Genomic DNA, 25,219 nt, shown 5'->3' with positions numbered 1-25,219 from the left:
GAGCAGACCTGATTTTAAGGGCCATGACAGACGGGGAGATTAGTCGCCCGCAACAAGGAAAATTTGTCGCGGGTGACTAATCTCCCCATGTGCCACAGCCCTAACGGCTCAGCCCACAGTCCCAGACTCCTTTTGATCTCCTGCACTGAATGCCAAAAAAGATACAAAGTTTCTCAAACTTAATTAGATAAGTAGCTTTTGGCAGGGAGCCCAGAATACTCACCCCCTGCACTGAGATACAATTGTAATTTCTTATATACAGGTCTCTTGGGAGAACTGAGACTTGTATCTTGAAGGGCAACATCACCTTCATTAGCAAAACTGTAATAACACATACAACAAGACCCCAAAACCCCCAGAAATGTGTTCAAACTTCACATAACCTGCCAAATGTTGTAAAATGGGAGTGATATTTAGGGGGTGTGGTCACAAAAATGGGCATGGTCAAAATATCTTCGCTGCGCTAAGCACTCACTGAGCTTCCATAAGGTGACTGTTTATACATATGCTTGTATAACAGTAATCCCCAACCAGTGGCTCCTCACCAACCCTTGGATGTTGCTCCCAGTGGCCTCAAAGCAGGGGCTTATTTTTGAATTTCTGGCTTGGAGGCAAGTTTTGGTTGCATAAAAAGCAGGTGTACTGCCAAACAGAACCTACTGTAGGCTGCCAGTCCACACAGAGGCTACCAATAGCCAATCACAGCCCTTATTTATCACCCCATAAAGCTTTTTTATGCTTGTGTTGCTCCCCAACTCTTTTTACATTTGAATGTAGTTCATGGGTAAAAAAAAAAGCTTGGGGACCCCTGTTGTATACTATGTATTTATGTGTATTTAACCTATCACTGAACAGAGAAACCAGTGGAATTCATGGCTCCAAATATTGGGCAGAACTGTTGCTAGTAAACTAATGGTTCTGGATGGATGATAGTTGGCAATGGGGATAAAAACTCTTCACTGTGTTGTGTGGAAACATTGTACTTCAGGCCCGAAGTGCACTTCATAGGAGATAATAAGAAATAAAATCCAGCACAGTAAGTTCAATATAAGAACAAATAAAATGCACGCAACAATAATAATAACTGTCAGCCTATGCGCTTCCCAGCACGTAACCTACAGAGCTCCTGAAGAACAGTCCACAGTTCAGTTTGCACAAACTCAGCATTATGCTGCACTTCTGCTCAATGGATTCTATCATAAAAATGGAAGGGATTTATGGGGCCTGACTACTGAATGTTGCTCTGATAAACTTTATTCACACTTTACTGCTGCGCTGCAAGATGGAGTGATACCCCTCCCCCCTCCCAGCAGCCGATCAGCAGAACAATAGGCAGGAAACAAGATAACAGCTCCCTGACACCTGCAGTGCTAAAAATGCTCCCATGTCCAACCTAATGATGGATTTCTTACTATTGAGTGCTATTCTCATATGTGAGTCCGGCTTGCGACTCCTCCAGTTACATGGGAGTAGGAGAAACAATGGGTTAGCTGAAAGCACTTCTAATGTGTAGCACTGGCTCCTTCTGAAAGCTCAGACTCAGGCACACTTTACTGCTGCGCTGCAAGTTGTAGTGATATCCCCCCCTCCCAGCAGCCAATCAGCAGAACAATGGGAAGGGAGCAAGATAGCAGCTCCCAGTAGGTATCAGAATAGCACTCAATAGTAAGAAATCCAAGTCCGGCTTGGGACTCCTCCAGTTACATGGGAGTAGGAGAAACAATAGGTTAGCTGAAAGCAGTTCTAATGTGTAGCGCTGGCTCCTTCTGAAAGGGCAGACTCAGGCACACTTTACTGCTGCGCTGTAAGTTGGAGTGATATCCCCCCCCCCCTCCCAGCAGCCGATCAGCAGAACAATGGCAAGGGAGCAAGATAGCAGCTCCCAGTAGGTATCAGTATTTACTGCCAGTAGATTCGCTACATTAGTGCCACCTAGAACACTATATTTATTCTGCTTTCTCTGTTTGTTTAAGATAGCAGCTGCCATTTTAGCTTGGTCTTCATAACTTCCTGCTGCAGCTTTGCCTATAGCTCAGATTACACATTCCTAAGGGTGGGGGGGGGTGAGTTTTATGAATTCTTATGGGAGGGAAAGCAGGAGAGGGGAGAGAGGAGAAATGTGCGCAGACTCTGGCCCCGGGACTGAAGGATTTTTCTGAGAGAGGAAGTCTGATACCGAAGAACATCTTTACAAAAATGGAGACAAGAAATCCTGTTTCTTTTGATAGAGGACCAGTGCAGTCTTCCTGTGAGTGCTTATGGCTGTATTTACATAGACCTTTCTGATAAAGCTTACTTAGCTTATAACTTTCCTTCTCCTTCAAGTCTGCTAAAAATCATTTAAATATTGAATAAACCCAATAGGCCCCTTTCTCTGTTTCAACTGAAAGTTTTGTTTCTGTAATCTAAAAGTGGGGGGCAACTGGTGTGTTGATCTTTCCTACTAGAAAAAAAGATCCCCCACTATCTGTGTATAATCCCCTCTAATGTATTGTACAGAGTAATCATGTCCCCCCTAAACTGGTAACCCTTTACCAGTTTAGTTGCAGTCTCTGCACTCTCTCCAGCTCAGTAATATCCTTCTTAAGGACTGGAGCCCAAAATTGCACTGCATACTCAAGGTGAGGCCTTACCAGGGACCTATAAAGGGGCAAAATTATGTTTTCATCCCAAAGTCAAAGTCCATTTTTATGCAAAGTCCATTTTTAGACAGCACTTACAAGAAAAATGAATGTTACATAACACAGGGACGGCAAAAGAACCCTAAAGTTTAGATGAAAATTCATCTTGTAGCAGAACAATGGTCCCACACACATGGCCAAAATCATATTGGAGAACAAAAAGATGAATGTCCCACAATGCCCCATCCAGGGGACCTGGTCTCAATCCAATTAAGAATCTTTGGAACAAGGGGCATCTAGCTAAGCTGAGGAACATGGAATAATGTGCCAAAATCACTCCTTAGGGCTCTGGCACACGGGGAGATTAGTCGCCCGCGACAAAACTCCCTGTTCGCGGGCGACTAATCTCCCCGAGTTGCCATCACCTGCCATCCCACCGGCGAAAATGTAAGTCGCCGGTGGGATGGCACACGCGGCGGCGCGATTTCAGCAAATCGCCGAAGTTGCCTTGCGAGGCTTTTTCGGCGATTTCCCGAAATCGCGCCGCCGTGTGTGCCATCCCACCGGCGACTTACACTTTCGCCGGTGGCATGGCAGGTGATGGCAACTCGGGGAGATTAGTCGCCCGCGAACAGGGAGATTTGTCGCGGGCGACTAATCTCCCCGTGTGCCAGAGCCCTTAACAGTGTGGCCGTTTGTTACACACTTACCCAAAAAGCAGGGACTCTTGCCACGGGAAGCCTAGAAGCACCCCACCCCAAAAGATTTAATTTTTAAGAATTGTTTTTAAAAAATTTTTGAACACAAAATAATGTCCCATTTAAAAAGTGATTATCATCTATCCAATCAACAGACACTTGCATACTGTGGCTGCGCATAGAGCTACCTTAGTGACAAACCCTCCATAATTGGCCATTTAATGGAGAGTGAAAGCAATCAGATACCATTGTTTCCTATGGGCAGAAATGTTGCAGGACTGGGCAGAAATCAGGGCATCGATCTGCCATATTTGCAGCACAGTGCAAGTCTAAAGCTGGCCATACATCTTAAGGTAGCCATACTCGTTAAGATCTGCTCACTTGGCAAGGTCGCCAAGCGAGCGGATCTTCTCCCGATATCCCCACCTACGGGTGGGCGATATCAGGAAAATGTAGGCTAATTCGATTGTTTGGCCCTGGGGCAACGAGCCGATGCGGTCCCCGATCCAACTAAATCTTTTAACCTGCCCAATCCATATCTGGCCAATTACAGGCCAGATATCGGTCGGGCATGCCCCTCGTTCCTGCACCTACACGGGCCAATAAGCTGTCGAATTGGTCCAAGGGACCGATATTGGCAGCTTCAATCGGCCCGTGTACCTTTACAATCATGATCTTTTCTGCATCCACTGATAGCTTTGCGATAGTGTATAGTGTTTTCTGATTTATTCTGTTTAATAAATGTAACACCCCTAACTAAAGCAAGAAACATGAACAATTGCATAGACAGTTTACAGGACTACATATCCCAGCATGCCGCAGACCTGAGGACCTTGCTGGGGCTTTGAATCCACCAATGATAAGGAAAGGCGCAAAATGTTTTGAGGACCACCCTCCTGGATTATAAAAAAGTGGAGAGAAGTGGGTGCCAGGGATAAAACTGCTGCCTGTTGCCTACCTGCTGTGCCTGCTCTGAGTGTGAGAGCTGCCAGAGGGGAGAGAGACACCTGCAGGGATCCTGGCCCAGGAGAAGCTGCTACAGGGAGAAGCTGACCCTGCTATCCCAGCTCTGGACTTGCACCTGTAAAAGAGCTATCAGTGCTAGCCAGAAAGGGAGCAGGGGGAAGCTGCCTACTGTTGGTAGGAGAGTCCCAGGCTGACAGGCTGCAGAGAGGCCCAGGGGATTACAGATGCTGGAGGGCAGAGCTGCCTGTGTCCAATCTGTTACTAAAGGGGATACAGTGATTTGGAGCACAGACTGTGAGTAACCTGCAACACCACACACTATTGGGGAACTGTGTATTATTAACCAATAGGAGCTAATCCATCTGTTGCTGAACTATACACTCTGCCAAGTCATTTCTCACCTGGAAGGAAAGTGTTTCTTCGCTAAGTTTATAGAGTTATACTGCTAACCGGCAAATGAAAGGAACAGTGCTATTGGCCAATAAGCTAAACTCAATAAGGGCCCCAACGTGCACAAATCATCTGGGACTGTGACAGGGGAATTAAGTTACAACATTTAGCATATATATTTTCTGCATACTTTATATTGGCAATTTAAATTGTGTTATTGTTCTTTGGTATATTGTTATACATATATATCTTGCTTTAATATTTTAAATCATAGTCAGATCCCTGCTGATTGTTTGTTACGCTTAATAAAGAAAAGGGATCTTATTGTTTACCATTATTGTGGTCAGTCATTGGGGTGTCACTGAGTGTGCTGGAGTTACCCATATATATTAGTCTCACCCAAGGGTGTGCTACATAAATAAAGCTGGAAAAGGTTTCTAAATGTAAAAAGATAATTGTTTTTTTTCCAAGTGGTAACTATTGTAAATAAAAAAAAAAAAATCCTATGAATCTGCTCCAAAAGGTTGTTTGGAATTAATTTCATGGTCACATGGCCATTAACTGTACTTTTACTGTTAAAAATAAGCAAATATTTGGTTCGCAAAGCAAATACTGTATATTATGAATCATTTTCATTTAGGAGGTGAATTGGAAAAGTGCCTGAGGAAGCTCAATTTGGACTAAGCCTTCTTTTTAAAGAGTGTTTATTGGGGCATTCATTTTTAAAAAACATTTTTTTATCTTTCCAACCCTGCTTTTGTTGAGCTTTTCATCATATATATAATAAATATAATTTAAAGTGAGATATTATATATGAATTTTAGTTACACGTGATGATCGGTAGGCTGGCCAGGCATTTTTGAATGTAGTTTTTAATGCAGTAGTGAAACTCATTGCTAATAAATTGTGTTTTTCATTTTCTTTTAGAGCTGAATCAGATGCAAATGAATAACCATAATGTGGTTTAGTCCACATGTTATATTAAATCCCATCCACAAATGTACAAGCTTGATTCATGACTGTCAGAGAGTACTTGGGCCAGTTATTAGCTCTCCTCAGTAAGGGGGCTTACTGCTTCCAATGAGGCTTGGTGGGATTGTGGCAATAATAAAGGGTGGCTCACTGGCAGTTTATGTAGATGCATGCTGTAGACTGTACTGATTTATTTTAGTCAAGCATACTCCATCTGAGTTAATTATTAATTAGGTATTTAACATACAGTGGAGGAAATAATTATTTGACCCCTCACTGATTTTGTAAGTTTGTCCAATGACAAAGAAATGAAAAGTCTCAGAACAGTATCATTTCAATGGTAGGTTTATTTTAACAGTGGCAGATAGCACATCAAAAGGAAAATCGAAAAAATAACTTTAAATAAAAGATAGCAACTGATTTGCATTTCATTGAGTGAAATAAGTTTTTGAACCCCTACCAACCATTAAGAGTTCTGGCTCCCACAGAGTGGTTAGACACTTCTACTCAATTAGTCAACCTCATTAAGGACACCTGTCTTAACTAGTCACCTGTATAAAAGACACCTGTCCACAGAATCAATCAATCAAGCAGACTCCAAACTCTCCAACATGGGAAAGACCAAAGAGCTGTCCAAGGATGTCAGAGACAAAATTGTAGACCTGCACAAGGCTGGAATGGGCTACAAAACCATTAGCAAGAAGCTGGGAGAGAAGGTGACAACTGTTGGTGCGATTGTTCGAAAATGGAAGGAGCACAAAATGACCATCAATCGACCTCGCTCTGGGGCTCCACGCAAGATCTCACCTTGTGGGGTGTCAATGATTCTGAGAAAGGTGAAAAAGCATCCTAGAACTACACGGGAGGAGTTAGTTAATGACCTCAAATTAGCAGGGACCACAGTCACCAAGAAAACCATTGGAAACACATTACACCGCAATGGATTAAAATCCTGCAGGGCTCGCAAGGTCCCCCTGCTCAAGAAGGCACATGTGCAGGCCCGTCTGAAGTTTGCCAATGAACACCTGAATGATTCTGTGAGTGACTGGGAGAAGGTGCTGTGGTCTGATGAGACCAAAATAGAGCTCTTTGGCATTAACTCAACTCGCTGTGTTTGGAGGAAGAAAAATGCTGCCTATGACCCCCAAAACACCGTCCCCACCGTCAAGCATGGGGGTGGAAACATTTTGCTTTGGGGGTGTTTTTCTGCTAAGGGCACAGGACAACTTATTCGCATTAACGGGAAAATGGACGGAGCCATGTATCGTGAAATCCTGAACGACAACCTCCTTCCCTCTGCCAGGAAACTGAAAATGGGTCGTGGATGGGTGTTCCAGCACGACAATGACCCAAAACATACAGCAAAGGCAACAAAGGAGTGGCTCAAGAAGAAGCACATTAAGGTCATGGAGTGGCCTAGTCAGTCTCCGGACCTTAATCCAGTAGAAAACCTATGGAGGGAGCTCAAGCTCAGAGTTGCACAGAGACAGCCTCGAAACCTTAGGGATTTAGAGATGATCTGCAAAGAGGAGTGGGACCAACATTCCTCCTAAAATGTGCGCAAACTTGCTCATCAATTACAAGAAACGTTTGACCTCTGTGCTTGCAAACAAGGGTTTTTCCACTAAGTATTTAGTCTTTTTTTGTTAGAGGGTTCAAAAACTTATTTCACTCAATGAAATGCAAATCAGTTGCTATCTTTTATTTAAAGTTATTTTTTCGATTTTCCTTTTGATGTGCTATCTGCCACTGTTAAAATAAACCTACCATTGAAATGATACTGTTCTGAGACTTTTCATTTCTTTGTCATTGTACAAACTTACAAAATCAGTGAGGGGTCAAATAATTATTTCCTCCACTGTATGTATTGAGTTGACCTCCATTAGTAAGTGTGTAAGGTCAATGGCAGATGCAGAAAGACACACCTCCCTGATACTCATAGGGCGAAGACACACTGTCATGGGGGTCATTTATTAACACCAGGCAAATTTGCCCATGGGCAGTAACCCATGGCAACCAATCAAGTTGTTTCACTCATTGTTCTACCTGCAGCTGGCTGAAAAAAGCCAATCCCTGATAGGTTGCTATGGGTTACTACCCACAGGTAAATTTGCCCAGTGTTGATAAATGACCCCCATGACGGTGTGTAGTGCCCTATGACTATCAGGGAGGAGTGTCACCCTTTCTGCATCTGCCATTGACCTTACACACTTACTCCCACTGCCCCAGTGACTTCATTGATCCAGCCCATGATTTTCCTAACCATTTCCCCACATGGGATGGATCAATAAAGTCACTGGGGCAGGTCAGGAGTGGAGAATAGACGAATCAGAGGAGGGTTGGAATGCTGTATGTGCTAGAAGATTTATAATACCATCAGTGGTCCTAGCTGGGCATTAACCAACTAGGCTGGTAATATCTGCCCTGACTGGTGACCTCCAGAGCCACAGCCACACCCAGTCTATACAGATACCACAGTAACGTGCTTTTGATGGTTGGTGACATCAGAGCAAGGATCTATGATGTCACTGGGGCAGATCAGGGATGGGGAATAGGTAAGAATCCGAAGAGGGTCAGGGAGCTGTATGTGCTAGTAGGTATGGAGCAATGGTCCTAGCTGGGAGTTTACCAACTAGGCCAGTGAAATCCACCGATAGGTGACTCCCAGAGCCACAGCCACCAGTCTACACTGATACCAAAGTAATGTGCTTTTGGCACAACCCCTTACCAAAAAGCCATGCCTCTTTATCTATAAAGCACATCCGTTTTTCCCACAGATGCCTAAGCCTGTCCCAACAGGAATTTTGGGAGGTTTGGCATCCACCCATGGGTTGACAGATAAATGCTTAAATAATGGTAAATTAAGGGCACATTCCCATTGTCCTCAGTACAATCCCATATGCTCTGCAGACAGTCTAAAACTCAGATTATGAAAAAATGAGCTTAATTAAATGCTTTCTCATTTTCTCAGAAGCCAGTAAGCATAAAATTCAGCGAATACGGTAATGACATTGCCATTGAAAAATAAATTGATTGTGCATTTTGTGCCAGGGAGCAAATAACATTTAGCCAGAGTGTCTGTGGGTTTTATCTGGGCTCTCTCTGTTTTTTTCATTCTCCGTGCGTGACAGGTACAAACACTGATCAGTTTATCAGAAAGAACAGCGTATCCTGCAGTAATGCTTTTAATAGTGTGTCGTGCAAACCGTCAAGTCGTAAAGTCGCTGAGCCGGCAATAAAACCAGTCTCAGAGTGAAATGATTGTACTTCTTTTGGTAATAAAGCTCATGTCTTTTTCTAAATAAAATGCAAAGTGTAAATACAGAAATGACATAGATCATTCATGCAACTAGGTCATGGTAGGCCAGAGCTAAATTAGAGTAGGGGTTACAGAAAGAACATTTAAGAATATGACAGTTTAGAAGAATAAAGCAACTAAATTAAAGAAGGGTTGGAACACTTGAGTACTGAGGTAATGCTGCTATTTGGGTATCAGTCACTGGATGAGGGCTGCTTGTAGATCACCCTGTTGTAGTCAAGCAGCTGGCAGAGATTCCTGGTGTTTTGTTGCCGCTAATAGAGTTAAAATAAACAGCACACCATAACCCTTTGGTATGTTAAATATGCTGCAATACAGCCTACTGCCAGCAGATGGCACCATAGGAGGAATGCATTGAGCTCATCATTTTTGGATCCCCTACAGAAAAAATTGGCTGCAACCTATCTGCTGTCGGGGTTTGCAAACAGACTTTTGTAGTCAACAAATACCCAGAGCAGTATAATCTAATGACATTGTATTTACATCATGTATATTCTTTGGAACCTACAAACTACTTTTCCTACCACAAACACACAAGGCTAAAATTTCAACCAAGTTAAACCACGGTACCACTATGTAGTTGGAATGCTGGGGGAACCCACACAGATGCAGGGAGACAAACTCTATGTCAGATGAAACTTGCTTGGGATTAAAGGCAAGATTCACCAACTCCATGGCAATAATGATCTAGTTGAAATCTAACCCAGGACTCCAAGGGCAGTGGCACACAGAGAGATTAGTCACCTGCGATTAATCTGCGACTATTCTCCCTGATATGCCATCTCACCGGCATGAATGTAAATCATCGGTGGGATGGCATACGCATCGATTCGGTTGCCTGAAGTTGCCTCACAAGGAAACTTCAGGCGACTTCTGGAAACTGAATTTACGATTATGCCATCCCACCAGTGATTTACGTTCTTGCCATCATTCTTTACATCAGTCTCTGCCCCAGTGGAACTTACAATCTAAGATCCCTATCACATTCACACACACTCGGGTCAATTAACCTGCCTGTATGATTTTGGAGTGTGGGAGGAAACCGGAATACCTGGAGGAAACCCATGCAGACACAAGGGGAACTGATAGTGCCCTGTGTGGAATCAACCTCAGGACCCCAGCACTGCACGGCAGCTACTGTTGTACCCATAATGACACTGTTGCAACTGGTATGTGATTACAAACAGGTACAATTTTTCATCATGTATTATATCAAGTATGGCACCAGCGGCAGGAAAATGCTGCACTATGGGAAAAAAACATGGCAGACTGTGCCATATGCTCCTTGCCTCCTGGTTGTAAATAAGGCCCTTATGTGTCTCCATATCTACATACGTAGGAGTTTAAGGGAAGGCAACAGGGGCAGGGTCGGACTGGGGGTGAAGGGCCCACCGGGGCTCCCGGCCCAGGGACCCTGTAGGTGCTCGCCCCCCCAACCCCCCTCGAAGGGCTCCCCACCCATCCTTCCCGAGTGCGTACATTTAACGTGTCAGGGGAGGAACAGTCAGGCAGGGGGAGCGCCGGCAAGGGTCGGGTCTGGGCCGCTGGGGCCCACTAGAGCCGGGACCCACCAGGATTTTTCCCGGTGTCCCGGCGGCCCAGTCCGACCCTGAACAGGGGTGTAACTATATAGGATGCAGATGTGAATACTGGTGAGCCAAATATTTACAGTATAAGGAGCCCTGCGAGGCACTGACTGATAAGAAGTTTCAGTACAGGTTTCTAAAATTCATATTCCAAAAGTTCAGGGGGACTCTAAAATTATTAAATGACTATTGGTTATGCCACTGAAAGGCAATGTACATTACTTTGCCAAAGAAGGAAAACTGTACGGAAGGAAATTTCCTTAAACACGGCAAAGATCTCTATAAGAAATGGTTATGCCCTTACTGCAGAGAGACTGGCATCTTTGGGTAGATATGCCGAGATCCAGGGAGAACTGTAAGCTGTTTCACCCTTCCCAAATGAACACACCCCTCTTTATTATGGTAATGCCCAGGGGGTACAGGGGGTACTGCAGTCAGGGGCCCTATGACAAAGGGGGGGACAAGAGATGGAAAAGTTCAATTTGCAGGTTGTGGACGTGCATGCAAGAGCCTTTGTTTTATTTATTTGGGCCCCATTTCACTTTTTGGCATGGCCCACCACCCAGGGGGCCCAGGTGACCAGTAGGCTAATAACTGGGGCCCACTAGTGGGAGCCTTGCTAACTTAGCAGTATTGGGCCCCATGATTACTGATGGCAGCCCTGTTGATCCCTGTAGTGAGCGCAGAGCCCAACACATATTAAACTTAGGTGCAAAGGCAATTTCCAACGACAGATGATGATTGAATGATATTATTATGGTAAATTATTAAAAACCACACACTATAAAAAAAAAAAAAAATGAGAACCAACTGCAAAGTGGCTTTGATTCTGTCTATCATACTAAAAGGTGAACTTCCCCTTTAAAGGAACAGTAACACTAAAAAATGAAAGAGCTTTAAAGTAATAAAAATATAATGCACTGTTGCCCCGCACTGGTAAAACTGGTGTGTTTGCTACAGTAACACTACTATAATTTATATAATAAGCTGCTGTGTAGCCACGGGGGCAGCCATTCAAGCTGGAAAAAAGGAGAAAAGGTACAGGTTACATAGCAGATAACAGACAAGTTCTGTAGAATACAATAGTGTTTTATCTGTTATCTGCTATGTGCCTGTGCCTTTTCTCCTTTGAATGGCTGCCCCCATGGCTACATAGCAGCTTATTTATATAAATTATAGTAGACTTTCTGAAGTGAACACACAACTTTTACCAGTGCAGGGCAGCAGCACATTATATTTTAGTAACTTTTATACACTTTCAGTTTTTGGTGATACTGTTCCTTTAAATGTAGAGCCAGCAGTTATGAACCCTCATAATGCCCTTTAGCATTACCAGCGGGGAGAGAGACTTTTGAGCACAATATGCAAGAGGGAAGCAAATGCTAATCATTCGTAGGGTTCGCCGTACTTGTTTTGCTAGGATACAGCGTTAGCTCATACGATTCCGGCTGGGGCTGTGATTGGCCCCTGCCCCGCTTGCTGCTGACGTCTCCCTGTTGCTGGGTGGATAACTTGTGAGGCTGCTCACTTGTTCCTGTTCTTAGCTAAACTTGCGCGAAGGAGCTGGAAACAGTTAGTGTTTGCACTAAAAGCAAATGACATGGAAAGTTTAACACAAACACAAATCTGATCATTAGGATTTAACGCTCTGTGTGCCGCAGGCTGCGTCCCCTTATAGTTTCCTGCTGGGGGTGAGCTTGCTGTGCTCTCTAGCTGCTAAAGGATCCATGTCTCATTGATATGAAAGCTTATCACTGTCTGTAATGTGTGTAGGACATATTCATTCCTATAGCTGAGCTTTCACACAGGGGAGACTGAAAGGCTCATTTACAAAGGTAAGTGAATTGATGCAATACATAGCGGGTTGCGTCGATGGCCTCAACTAGGGTTACCATCTGGCAACTATTTTACTAGTCTGGCCGGTTACCTTATGCCAATGTTATTAATAGGAAAATAACAAAAGAAAATTACAGGTATGCAATCCATTATCCGGAAAGCTGTTATCCAGAAAGCTCCGAATTACAGAAAGCCTTTCTCCCATAGACTCCATTTTAATCAAATAATTCAGATTTTTTAAATTGATTTACTTTTTCTCTGTAATAATAAAACAGTACCTTGTACAGGTATAGGACCTGTTATCCAGAATGCTCGGGACCAAGGGTATTCTGGATAAAGGGTCTTTCCTTAATTTGGATTTCCATACCTTATGTCTACTAAAAAATCAATAAAACATTAATTAAACCCAATAGGTTTGTTTTGCATCCAATAAGGATTAAATATATCTTAACTGGAGTCAAGTACAGGTACTGTTTTATTATTACAGAGAAAAGGGAATCATTTAACCATTAAATAAACCCAATAGGGATGTTCTGCCCCCAATAAGGGGTAATTATATCTTAGTTGGGATCAAGTACAGGTACTGTTTTATTATTACAGAGAAAAGGGAATCATTTAACCATTAAATAAACCCAATAGGGCTGTTCTGCCCCAATAAGGGGTAATTATATCTTAGTTGGGATCAAGTACAGGTACTGTTTTATTATTACAGAGAAAAGGGAATCATTTAACCATTAAATAAACCCAATAGGGCTGTTCTGCCCCCAATAAGGGGTAATTATATCTTAGTTGGGATCAAGTACAGGTACTGTTTTATTATTACAGAGAAAAGGGAATCATTTAACCATTAAATAAACCCAATAGGGCTGTTCTGCCCCCAATAAGGGGTAATTATATCTTAGTTGGGATCAAGTACAGGTACTGTTTTATTATTACAGAGAAAAGGGAATCATTTAACCATTAAATAAACCCAATAGGGCTGTTCTGCCCCAATAAGGGGTAATTATATCTTAGTTGGGATCAAGTACAGGTACTGTTTTATTATTACAGAGAAAAGGGAATTATTTAACCATGAAATAAACCCAATAGGGCTGTTCTGCCCCAATAAGGGGTAATTATATCTTAGTTGGGATCAAGTACAGGTACTGTTTTACTATTACAGAGAAAAGGGAATTATTTAACCATGAAATAAACCCAATAGGGCTGTTCTGCCCCCAATAAGGGGTAATTATATCTTAGTTGGGATCAAGTACAGGTACTGTTTTATTATTACAGAGAAAAGGGAATTATTTAACCATGAAATAAACCCAATAGGGCTGTTCTGCCCCAATAAGGGGTAATTATATCTTAGTTGGGATCAAGTACAGGTACTGTTTTATCACTACAGGGAAAAAGGAAATCATTTTTAAAATTCTGAATTATTTGATTAAAATGGAGTCTATGGGAGACGGGTGTTCCGTAATTCAGAGCTTTCTGGATAACGGATCCCATACTAGTACTTGATCCCAACTAAGATATAATTACTCCTTATTGGAGGCAAAACATTCCTATTGGGTTTAATTGATATTTTATTGTTTTATTAGAAGACGTAAGGTATTGAGATCCAAATTATGGAAAGACCCCTTCTCTTGGTCCCGAGCATTCTGGATAACGGGTCCCATACCTGTATATAGGTAGCCTCAACTGACTTGCTAAAGCACGGCCGGGGCAACATCTGACTTCAAAACAGAGAGCACCCTGGGTCAGTTGCTCAAAAATTATATTAATACTTTACCAATGTTTAGACGGGTTGTTCACCTTTAAGTTAACTTTTAGTATGTTGTAATGGCCAATTCTAAGCAACTTTTCAAATGTTTTTCATTATTTATTTGTTATAGTTTTTGAATTATTTCTCTTCTTCTTCTAACTTTTTGCAGCTTTCAAATGGAGGTCTCAGACCCCGGCAGCCAAAAAAAATTGGCTCTGTGAAACTACAGTTTATATGTTATTGTTACTTTTTAGCACTTATTTTTCTATTCAAGTCCTATCCATATATCAGTCTTTCATTCAAACCACACCCTGGTTGCTAAGGTAATTTGACTTCTAGCAACCAAATAGCTGCTGAAACTCCAAATGGCAGAGCTGCTAAACAAAAACTGAAATAATTAAAAAAAAACTATAAATAATAAAAAAAATAAAGACCAGATGCAAATTGTCTCAAAATATTCCTCTCTACATCACAGTAAAAGTTGAACTCAAAGGTGAACAACCCCTTTAATGTCATCATTGTGACCAATCCCCACTTACATCATTGCTTACCCTTCGTTCCCATTCTCAGTACATTGGTGGCTGTGCATTCTGTTTCCATGGGGTTTCCTCCAGCCAAAGTTTTCCTGGAATGGAATTAAATTTAATTATTTTCTAACTTACTGTTCATCAAGCGAACTTCACATACTGGTTCATTTTGCAATGGTTAAGTGCACCAAGAAAAGCATTTTCGTTGAGGAGATACCTTCCTCGTTCGTAAGCAGAGCAGAAGGAATTCTGGCCCAGGAACGCTCCAATATTTTTACAGTGTTCTTGTTTATTGCATTAATAAAAGTTTTGTTTTTGTAAGGGGATCTGCCATGTACACAGTGTGTGCAAATATCATTCCCTATATAGTCTAGTTAAAGGCATTGCATGATTAAAACATATAGGTGCTTCCAGATATTTGACACTAAGGGGGACATTTATTAATGTACAAACGCTCCGAGCGTATTTTCTGTGACAATTTCAAAATTTGTGCGACAAAATCGTATTGTCGAAAGTTTCGGATTCATGCAAGCTTCGGTATCGTGACTTTCCTTGGGCCGGGTTGGAGCTGCAGGGTGCCATTGAGCCCTATGGGAGACCTTCCTCGGGCCGGGTTGGAGCTGCAGAGTGCCATTGAGCCCTATGGGAGACCTTCCTCGGGCCGGGTTGGAGCTGCAGAGTGCCATTGAGCCCTATGGGAGACTTTCCTTGGGCCGGGTTGGAGCTGCAGAGTGCCATTGGGCCCTATGGGAGACTTTCCTTGGGCCGGGTTGGAGCTGCAGAGTGCCATTGAGCCCTATGGGAGACTTTCCTCGGGCCGGGTTGGAGCTGCAGAGTGCCACTGATCCCTATGGGGGACTTTCCTCGGGCCAGGTTGGAGCTGCAGAGTGCCACTGAGCCCTATGGGAGACTTTCCTCGGGCCGGGTTGGATCTGCAGAGTGCCACTGAGCCCTATGGGAGACTTTCCTCGGGCCGGGTTGGAGCTGCAGAGTGCCATTGAGCCCTATGGTAGACTTTCCTCGGGCCGGGTTGGAGCTGCAGAGTGCCATTGAGCCCTATGGGAGACTTTCCTCGGGCCGGGTTGGAGCTGCAGAGTGCCATTGAGCCCTATGGGAGACTTTCCTCGGGCCGGGTTGGAGCTGCAGAGTGCCACTGAGCCCTATGGGAGACTTTCCTCGGGCCGGGTTGGAGCTGCAGAGTGCCACTGAGCCCTATGGGAGACTTTCCTCGGGCCGGGTTGGAGCTGCAGAGTGCCACTGAGCCCTATGGGAGACTTTCCTTGGGCCAGGTTGGAGCTGCAGAGTGCCATTGAGCCCTATGGGAGACTTTCCTTGGGCCGGGTTGGAGCTGCAGAGTGCCATTGAGCCCTATGGGAGACTTTCCTTGGGTCAGGTTGGAGCTGCAGAGTGCCATTGAGCCCTATGGGAGACTTTCCTTGGGCCGGATTGGAGCTGCAGAGTGCCATTGAGCCCTATGGGAGACTTTCCTTGGGCCGGATTGGAGCTGCAGAGTGCCATTGAGCCCTATGGGAGACTTTCCTTGGGCCGGGTTGGGAAAGTCTCCCATAGGGCTCAATGGCACTCTGCAGCTCCAACCTGGCCCAAGGAAAGTCTCCCATAGGGCAGAGTGCCATTGAGCCCTATGGGAGGCTTCCAAAATCATGCACAGAAGGATCAAAGTCGGAAAGGTTTTTCCACCGTTTACAATCGTTCGGTGCGAAAATTTCGGATCGCCAATACGATATTATCGTGACTAATACGATTTTATTGTAAGCATTTTAGCGATATTTGCGATCTTCAGAAATTATTGTATCCAATCCGAATTTTTCCCATTCGGGATTCGAACTCGTCCGATTCGAAATGTCCTAGCCATGGTAAAGGGGATCTGTCATGTACTCGGTGTGTGTAAATATTTTCTTATAGTCTTATAGTTAAACACATTGTGTATTAGATGTTTGTGCCTTAAGGACAGGTATTTTACAATATGTGCTTCCTGCACAGGAATACACAGCATTGGCTTAGTACCTGGAGACACCCAAATACAAACATTTAATATGAGTCAGCTCTGACTTACTGTAATTTGCCTTCAGCAGAATAACTAAATTGGGGCAATTTTCCAGCATGGCAGGGGGCAACAAAATACTTAAAATCACCAAAAGAATTACCATCCTTATCTATGGAAATCACCTGCACTCAAAAATGGACTCATGGATCAGGGGATTATTAATTGGAATGTACTAGCTGGTGCTTTGGAGCAATAATTGTGACCAGCCAGTGCACCCACTGGTGCATGTGTTTCTCTCTGTGTGCCATTAACCTTAATCCTAAAACAACCTGTAACCCTTTCTTGGCTGTAACCAAGCCAACAGCATGGCTAGATAGGTCTAGAGCATGGGGTACACGCGACTCAATCTTTCAGGATGAGCCTTCGCTATGTGGAAGTGACCAAATGGAGCTATGGTGTAGTGCAACTACAACCCACTGTAGGTGTGTGCAGTGCAGAATAACAAATGGGCGCCAGAAGGTTCTTGCAGTTGAACAGTAGAATTGGTTTATTGTCCGAGACAATCAATATGCAGGCTTATGGCAATATACTCACACACAGCAGTTTAGCATAGCATTTCCCTGGGGACAGCACAGAGAGGGTGCACACCCGTTCCTCCCAACTCCACTTGAGCCTGGGCAGGATCAGTGCCACCCGGTCAGTTTACCACCCTCTGGAACAGGCAGCTTGGATACCACACTCCTCAGGTTGAACTCCTCTAGCCCTCATGCCCCACGGCAACTCTGGATCAGGGGTCACACACTACCTGCCTCCTATGTCTAAACCGTGGCCCTACACTAAGGCAACAGAGCCTGTCTGGAAGGGACTCCCACAGCTACTTTCCTCTGGGCCAGACTGCTCTTGCTTCCTTCCCTCACTATCTCACTTTCCTAGAAAATGCTCCACAAAACTTGCTATCTAACTGCTCCTCATTCACGGGGTCCCTGTCCCTGACTTCACCAGAGTGGATGATAACACTCTGGGGCACATGGCTTACTGGGGCCTAGTTCTGCTCCAGGCTCAGTGGTCCTTCACCTGAGAACAAATGCAGCCAAAGAGGCAGACCCACCCCCCTGCTAAGCACTATATCTGAGTGCCAAGAGAGTGGTCTCCCTGTTAACCAATAAAACACACATGAAACTCAAAACTAGATACATGGGTCTTTGCCCAGTAAGGGCTCTGGCACACGGGGAGATTAGTCGCCCGCGACAAAACTCCCTGTTCGCAGGCGACTAATCTCCCCGGATTGCCAGATCCTTACAGCACAAAACAAGGAAGCTGCAGGGTTTAAAGCCATAGGGACTAGTTAACCATATGGATTCCTACAAACCAATTCGCTAGTATAAATCATCCCTCTAGTACTTGCTCCTTGCTGAGAGAAATCTGCTGTCAGGAAGAGATGACTAAGGTTCCCAACCTTCTTGACCAAACATTTTGACCACATTGACAGTGGAGGGAAGTGGAACTGTGATAGGAATGGCATTGACAGAATAAGGGTGGTGGATTGGGACCAGTTGGGTGTAAATTTGGTAAACTGGGTGGGAGATAGAGGTAGGGTTGGACTGGGCCAGTGGGGCACCTGGAAAAAAAACAAGTGGGCCTCGGCATTCATAGGCCCTGCTGACCCAGACCCAGTTCCCACCAGTGCTGCCCGCTGACATCCCTCCCCCCAATCATGCTGAAGTTAAGTATAATGTACTTGTGCTTGGTGGGAGGTGATTGGGTGGGAGGCAAAGACACCTTGGGTCCCCCACACCCCAATCCAACCCTGGATAGAGAGGCAGGGGAGAAGAGGCCAACCTGGAAGTGGGAATTGGGGACATGGTGGGGGAGAACCCACGCAGACACTGGGAAAACATACAACCCCTTCCAGATAGCACCCTGGCTGGAATCAAGCCTACGACTACTAGTGCTGCAAGGCCATGGTAACAACCACGTTTACTTTCTGGGGGAATGTGGTGGTTAGTTTTATTTAGTGAGGGCCAAGCCTGCTATGCCCTGCATGCCATGCTGAGATCACATTTTCTGCCCTGAGTTGTACTATATGTGACTGCAGGGATCTGTAGGCTGGCAGGTAAATGATTCCCTCTATACAATCTGCAGGGCCATCTCACTCACTGTGGAACCCGTGCTGCTTCTATTAATCCGTGCCTGTTTAATGACTGCATTTGCCTTGTTGGTTGGAACTGGAAGGCACAGGCTGAATCAGGGGAGATATAGAGGGAACCAGGGGCAGTGATTTCTGCCTGCCGAGGTTCTGCCCATACACATTACAGCAGCAGCTTGCATTTTCTTATCTTTTTTTTGCCACCTGCCATATGTTATATAATACAGCAGTGAACCACGAACTTTGTCCATTCTGACCATCCTGATTTGTTTCTCCACATTAACCTCTTAGCAGACTCTAGAGCAGATTTACCACATAATATTCATTTATTTGAGCAGACTGGAACCCCTATTCCTGCCGGCACATTATATAGCACATATTACATTGCCTGTGTGTTTTTGGAGAGTGGAAATGCATACCTGTACGTACAAACTGATTGCAAATGGGCCCGTCTGTGGCAGCTCTTGGTGTCGGCTGGAACCATAAACCGGCCATACGCAATACCATACTAGGCCTATACCTTATACTATACTTACCCTGGTCATATACAAGGCACATACCTATACTAGTTATACAACAGTATACTAGACACATACCTTTACTATACCTGCATTGGCCATATACAATAATATACCAGACACATACATACACATATACAATACTATACCATGGCCATATACAATACTATACTAGGCACATACTTATACAATACTATACCAGTACACTGCCCATATACAATACTATACTAGACACATACTTATACAATACTATATCAGTACAATGGCCATTTACAATTCTATAATAGGCACATACCTATACTAGTTATACAACAGTATACTAGACACATACCTTTACTATACCTGCATTGGCCATATACAATAATATACCAGACACATACATACACATATACAATACAATACCAGTACACTGCCCATATACAATACTATACTAGACACATACTTATACAATACTATATCAGTACAATGGCCATTTACAATTCTATAATAAGCACATACCTATACAATACTATACCTGTACACTGACCATAGTGTTTGAGTACAGCTATATAAACTACACTTGCCATATACATTACTTACAATAATGAAAACCCGAAAGCCATGACACCCTGATTCCCAATCCGTCAGCCTCTATTTATAGGTATGAGCCTGCCCTTCATGATGTCAGAGATGGGGCAGGTCGGGCGCGGGTTTCTAAATAGAGGTGGATTGCCAGGTTGGATGCGGGTTGATTTTTTTGTCGACCTGCACATTACTACTACACCAGCACATCCTAATACTATTCCTACACTGGTCATATACAGTAGTATATTAGGCACATACCTATACCCACAGTCAGGGGCAGGCCGAGCCGACTGGGCGCCCTAGGCAACCCGGTCGGCCACCTCGCCCCTGCACGTGCATCGCGCACCAACCCCTGCGCTCGAACCGGCGTGCATGCGCAGTTCGAGCACGGGGGGGGGGTCGATGTGCGATGCAAAGCAACATGAAACGGAGACTAGTGGTAGGCAGGAGAGGCTCCTGTCTGGCGCCCCCCAATTGTTGCGCCCTAGGCAGCTGCCTCTTCTGCCTACCCCTAGTCACGGTCCTGCCCAGAGTGGCCATATACAATACTATAATAGGCCATACCTATATTATAGATACACTAGTCATATACATTATACTCAGTGGTGGTTTAGGGCCGTGGCAGACGGGGAGATTAGTTTAGTTTAGTTGCATTTGGGATTTGAACCCAAATGCAACAAAAGGGTTCAAATCACCCATTGTGCCACTGAACCTAAATAGAAGCCCTGTTTTTTTAACAGTTTGTTATCGTGTTTCAGCTCTGCTGTGTTCAGCCATGTTCCCCCTAACAATGCCACATGGGGTGGATTCTTGGCCTGCGGATAAACACGATATTAATAATGCATTACTTTATGCCCTGCCTTTGTAACCTGCCAAAACAAAATGGCGGTGGATTTTTAAATGTGCAGGCTACGTAAACATTTTGGACTTATTTATTAAAGGACTATAAGGTGCAAAGTGCAACAAACAAACAAAAAGCACCATATTTTTTTTTGCCCACAATGCACCTCTTGCACCTGACACCCATACATATTAGGGTGAAGAAACATGAAGCTACTAGTAGCAGCTACTTGTCACGGCTACTAAAATAGACAATGTTGATCATTTACTGATAATTGTCCCTATGTGTGTTTCTGGCATGTAGTAGCTATGAAAAAGTATCCGCTTCTAGTAGCTCTGTGTGTCTTCACCTTTACTTTATGAACTCCCAGAATGGAAAGCAAGGTGTTCTGCCTCTTTGTGTATGTGGTGTTGCCTGTGTCTGCCAGCACTGAATACTGGTAAACATGGACATGGGCCTCCAAGTACACCATTACCTACTTTTTTGTCATTCAGAATGCACTAGACAGGAGTGGAAAGAGATTCATGATATAAAGGAGCTATGTATATAATGTCTATCCTGTTCAGGACAGGGGATAAGTTCAGGCTCCCCTTTTGCCTATGAGCAGTGTGACTGTACTGAATTTTTAATGTTGCTCAAGTGCAATAGTAATGATTAGTATGGGTAATGTGCAAATGCCAAATGTATGGACTGCATAATAAATAAATCCTCACATGCAAACACTTTTAGAACGGGTTCATGTCTTGACTTGCCTGGCCCATTCTTTTAAACATCTCCTTTCACTTAATATGTATGGTGCTGCACCTCGAAAAGGGGCATTTCAACAGCTATCAGTGAGTGACAAGTGAATAGGAGAGGGCCTTAATAGAGAGATCATTCACTTAATCTCCCCGAGCCTCGGGCAACAGAAATTACAATGTAAAACTTCACTGACTTGTTCTTGGAAGATCCTCTCTTCAACAGCTGTGTGCGCTCTGTAACGTGATATAAAAGTAACCGCACTCTGCTTCCATACAGGTTGTGCAGCAGTCCTGTGGTAGTGACTTTGCATTCAACTGATTCGGCGTTGTTTTCGTTATATTTGGCTTTGTGTTTGGCACCAATTAACAGACATAAAGGGCACAGTGCTTCCATTTACAATTACCCCTATGTTGCCTTTAGCATGGGCCCTAGAAAATAGGGGGTCCCTGACAAGGGGGCAATTTACATATATCAGAAATAGCCACTCCATCCGCTTGTACCTTTGACTCTTAACTTATTGCAACTGTATCTTGTATTTATTGTTATACTTTGTATTGATCTATTATTATCTTAATAACCCCCTGTTTGTATTAATGTATTCTACTGTACAGCGCTGCGTACATAAGTAGCGCTTTATAAATAAAGATGTGCACACATACATACACTCAGGGGTAAAACTATAGAGGTAGCAGACACTGCAACTGCTGAGAAGTCCAAGCCAAGTAGATGTCCAGTGGGGCACTGACTGATTAGCCGGTTTATATGAAAAATGGTCTATTCCCAAAGTTAAAGAAGGCCCTGAAATGGTTTTGCTGTGGGGCTCAAAATCTTCTAGTTATGTCACTGCTTCTACCTTCCAACATGGGCAGGGGCAGGGATCCCCAAACTTTGTCACTCATGAGCCACAGTCAAATGTAGAAAGACTTGGGGAGCAACACAAGCACCCTAAAAGTTCATAGAGGTGCCAAATAAGGGCTGTGATTGGCTATTAGGGGCCTCTATGCACCCTATCAGCTTACAGGGGCTTTATTTGGTAGGAAATCTTGTTTTTATTCAACCAAAACTTGCCCCCAAGTCAGGAATTCAAAAATAACTCCCTGGTTTGGGGGCACTGAGAGCAACACCCAAGGGGTTAGTGAGCAACATGTTGCCCTTGAGCCACTGGTTGGGGATCACTGGGCTATGGACTATAGTTGCTCTATATAAATATAGTATAATAATAATCTTCCTTTCACCTTTGTGGGGTGGGGATGAAGAGATTACACCACATATTTACCCTGTGACCCTAGAGTTGTTGTGCAACAGCAACTCCCATATTCCCCCCTCAAAAAGGCTGTTTGAAGGGGGAATAAGGGAGTTGCTGCTGCACAACATCAATATTTCTTGGTTTATTATTCACAACAGGGATGTCAAACCTGTGATTACACCACATATGACCCACAGCGTAAATATGTGGTGTAATCTCTTCATCACAGGTTTGACATCCTTGTTGTGAATAATAAACCAAGAAATATTGATGAATGGACATAACTAGAAATGACTGATAGGGCCCCACAGCAAAATCAGTTTAGTGACCCCCTAAACTTTTAGAATAAAGCATATTTTACACACACATATACTGACATTTATCAGTCTGCACCCCATGTGGCCCCCCAGCAGTCACAGTATCTGATTACAATGCAATATGTGCCACGATTAATGTCATTTTTAGTCCAGGTTGGTTGGGAGCCCAGCAGCATAACTATGAGGGCTCTGGCACACGGGGAGATTAGTCACCCGCGACAAAACTCCCTGTTCGCGGGCGACTAATCTCCCCGAGTTGCCTTCCCCTGCCATTCCATCGGCGACAATGTAAGTCGCCCGTGGGATGGCAGGCGCGGCGGGGCGATTTGCGTGAAATCGCGCTGCTGCGTGTGCCATCCTGCCGGCGACTTACATGTTCACCGATGGGATGGCAGGGGAAGGCGTGTGCCAGAGCCCTTATGGTGCACGTCTGCTTCTCTTAGGGCTCTGGCACACGGGGAGATTAGTTGCCCGCGGCAAAACTCCCTGTTCGCGGGCGACTAATCTCCCAGAGTTGCCTTCCCCTGCCATCCCACTGGTGAAAATGTAAGTCGCCGGTGGGATGGCACACGCAGCAGCGCGATTTCGCGCAAATCGCCGAAAAAGCCTCGCGAGGCAACTTTGGCTCCCTAGAGTTTAGAGAGAGGCCATTCTAGTTCTAACGTCAAAATATATGCAATATCAGCATTTAGAATGTAAGCGCCCCAGTTATTTCAATATATTACACTGTTAGGGACCCAGAGCAAAAGCCCCTGTGAATGAGCCCCAGTAGCAGCGAATAGGGAAGCACAAAACTGTAGGTACAAGTATAAGAGCGAATGACCCCCCTCACACTTCTGTCACCTCGAACAACAACCTCAGCCACTTTTTTCCTTTGTCTCTTGTTTTTCAGCTGGAGGGGGTGGGACTCTTTGCCTTTCTCCGCCCTTTGCTCTCGTCATTGGTGGGTACTTTCTTTTTTTCTCTTTCCTGCCTTACGATTGGCTCTATGGAGCAGTTGCCGGGGGGCGCGCCTCCTCAGAACTAAGCCCCAATCGCTGAAGAGCGGCTAGCTAAATAGGCGGGAACTAAGGTTGCCTCACGCCTTTAAAGGCGTGTCTGGGAGGGTTTTGGACATCGGACTGGGCGTGGCGAACTGGTCGAGATATAAATAGGGGCTCTGAGGGCGGGGTTCTAGATGCTAGCGGGGGCGTGGCCTGGGAGTCATGTTGCCGAACAGCGGACATGTCGGTCCTCCCCTCATCTTTCTGTCATTCTTGGGTCTACCCGCAGTCCGGCTGCGCTCCCCTCCTTTCTGAGCCGCAGCCGGAGAGGGGACCGGGAACCGGTGGGGTTATAGAATCATCTGAGGCACAGAGGCAAGATGAACCGGCGCAACAGCCAGACCCTGTGTGGCAGCAGCGACTTTCTCATCTGTGGGAACTGCCAGAGAGTGCTAAGGAAGGTGAGTGGTCTCCTTGATGTCCCACATTGATAGCATATCCCCTAGGAACTGCAGCCTCTCACTTGTCACTCTCCTGTTCTTGTTGAACTACAACTCCCAGAGCCTCCTTGTGGGAAGTTGAAAAACAGCTGTAGAGCCACAGGCTGCAGTGTTTAACAGCCACCCATAAGTTTCATTTGAACTAGGGCCAGTTAGTAGAAGAAGAAAGGGGCCCCTGGCAGTGCAGCAAGCCTGGGGCCCCCCATTTTTTTAGGGGTGGGTAATAACCTTCCCTTCAGCCCTGCAGTTGTTTTGCTGACTGCAACTCACAGCATCCCAGCCAAGCAACTCTTGACCACTTTCCTTTGTACTTTTATTTCAATTAGAACCCTCTTACTGTTGTTTAGGGCCACAGGCTGTTCCTACTGGATATCTTAGGTCTTTAGCAACTCCCGGCGCATTGATATTGCTAGATGTAATGCTCGCTGCCGACTGCAACGTGACAGACATGTCCTGTTATGTGATTGGTCTGTTCTTGAGAAAACCCTTTACATGTCTCAAAATGTTATTTTTTTTAAGTCATTTCAGGGGTTTTTAGCTGTGAACCCTCAAATGTTGTTGTACATATATATATATGTGTGTGTTAATCTCCCCACGCTAGCAGCGTGCCATGGAGTTACTTCTTTATCCACATTAAGTTTTCTGATCTCAGTCACTCTGCCAATAAACTCTGTTAAGGATAATGGCTCACTGGGT

General features: G+C 44.5%; 1 protein-coding gene across 2 annotated transcripts in view; it reads left to right on the top strand.

Annotated features, from left to right (window-relative positions):
- Positions 1–24,306: 24,306 nt before the first annotated feature.
- sesn3 (sestrin 3) overlaps positions 24,307–25,219 on the top strand; it is a 54,701-nt gene continuing 53,788 nt past the window's right edge. Inside the window, exon 1 of one of the 2 annotated variants that reach the window (NM_001197193.1) lies at positions 24,307–24,484. In NM_001197193.1, coding sequence (NP_001184122.1) covers positions 24,404–24,484 — 81 coding nt within the window. In that variant the 5' untranslated portion in view covers positions 24,307–24,403. The remainder of the gene's footprint in view (positions 24,485–25,219) is intronic. The other variant, XM_012956235.3, reaches the window with a different exon arrangement.

Source organism: Xenopus tropicalis, chromosome 2 (assembly GCF_000004195.4).
Source record: "Xenopus tropicalis strain Nigerian chromosome 2, UCB_Xtro_10.0, whole genome shotgun sequence".
NCBI lineage: Eukaryota > Metazoa > Chordata > Amphibia > Anura > Pipidae > Xenopus > Xenopus tropicalis.
Note: the sequence above shows the minus strand (reverse complement) of the source record. Positions and strands in the feature narration are given on the sequence as shown.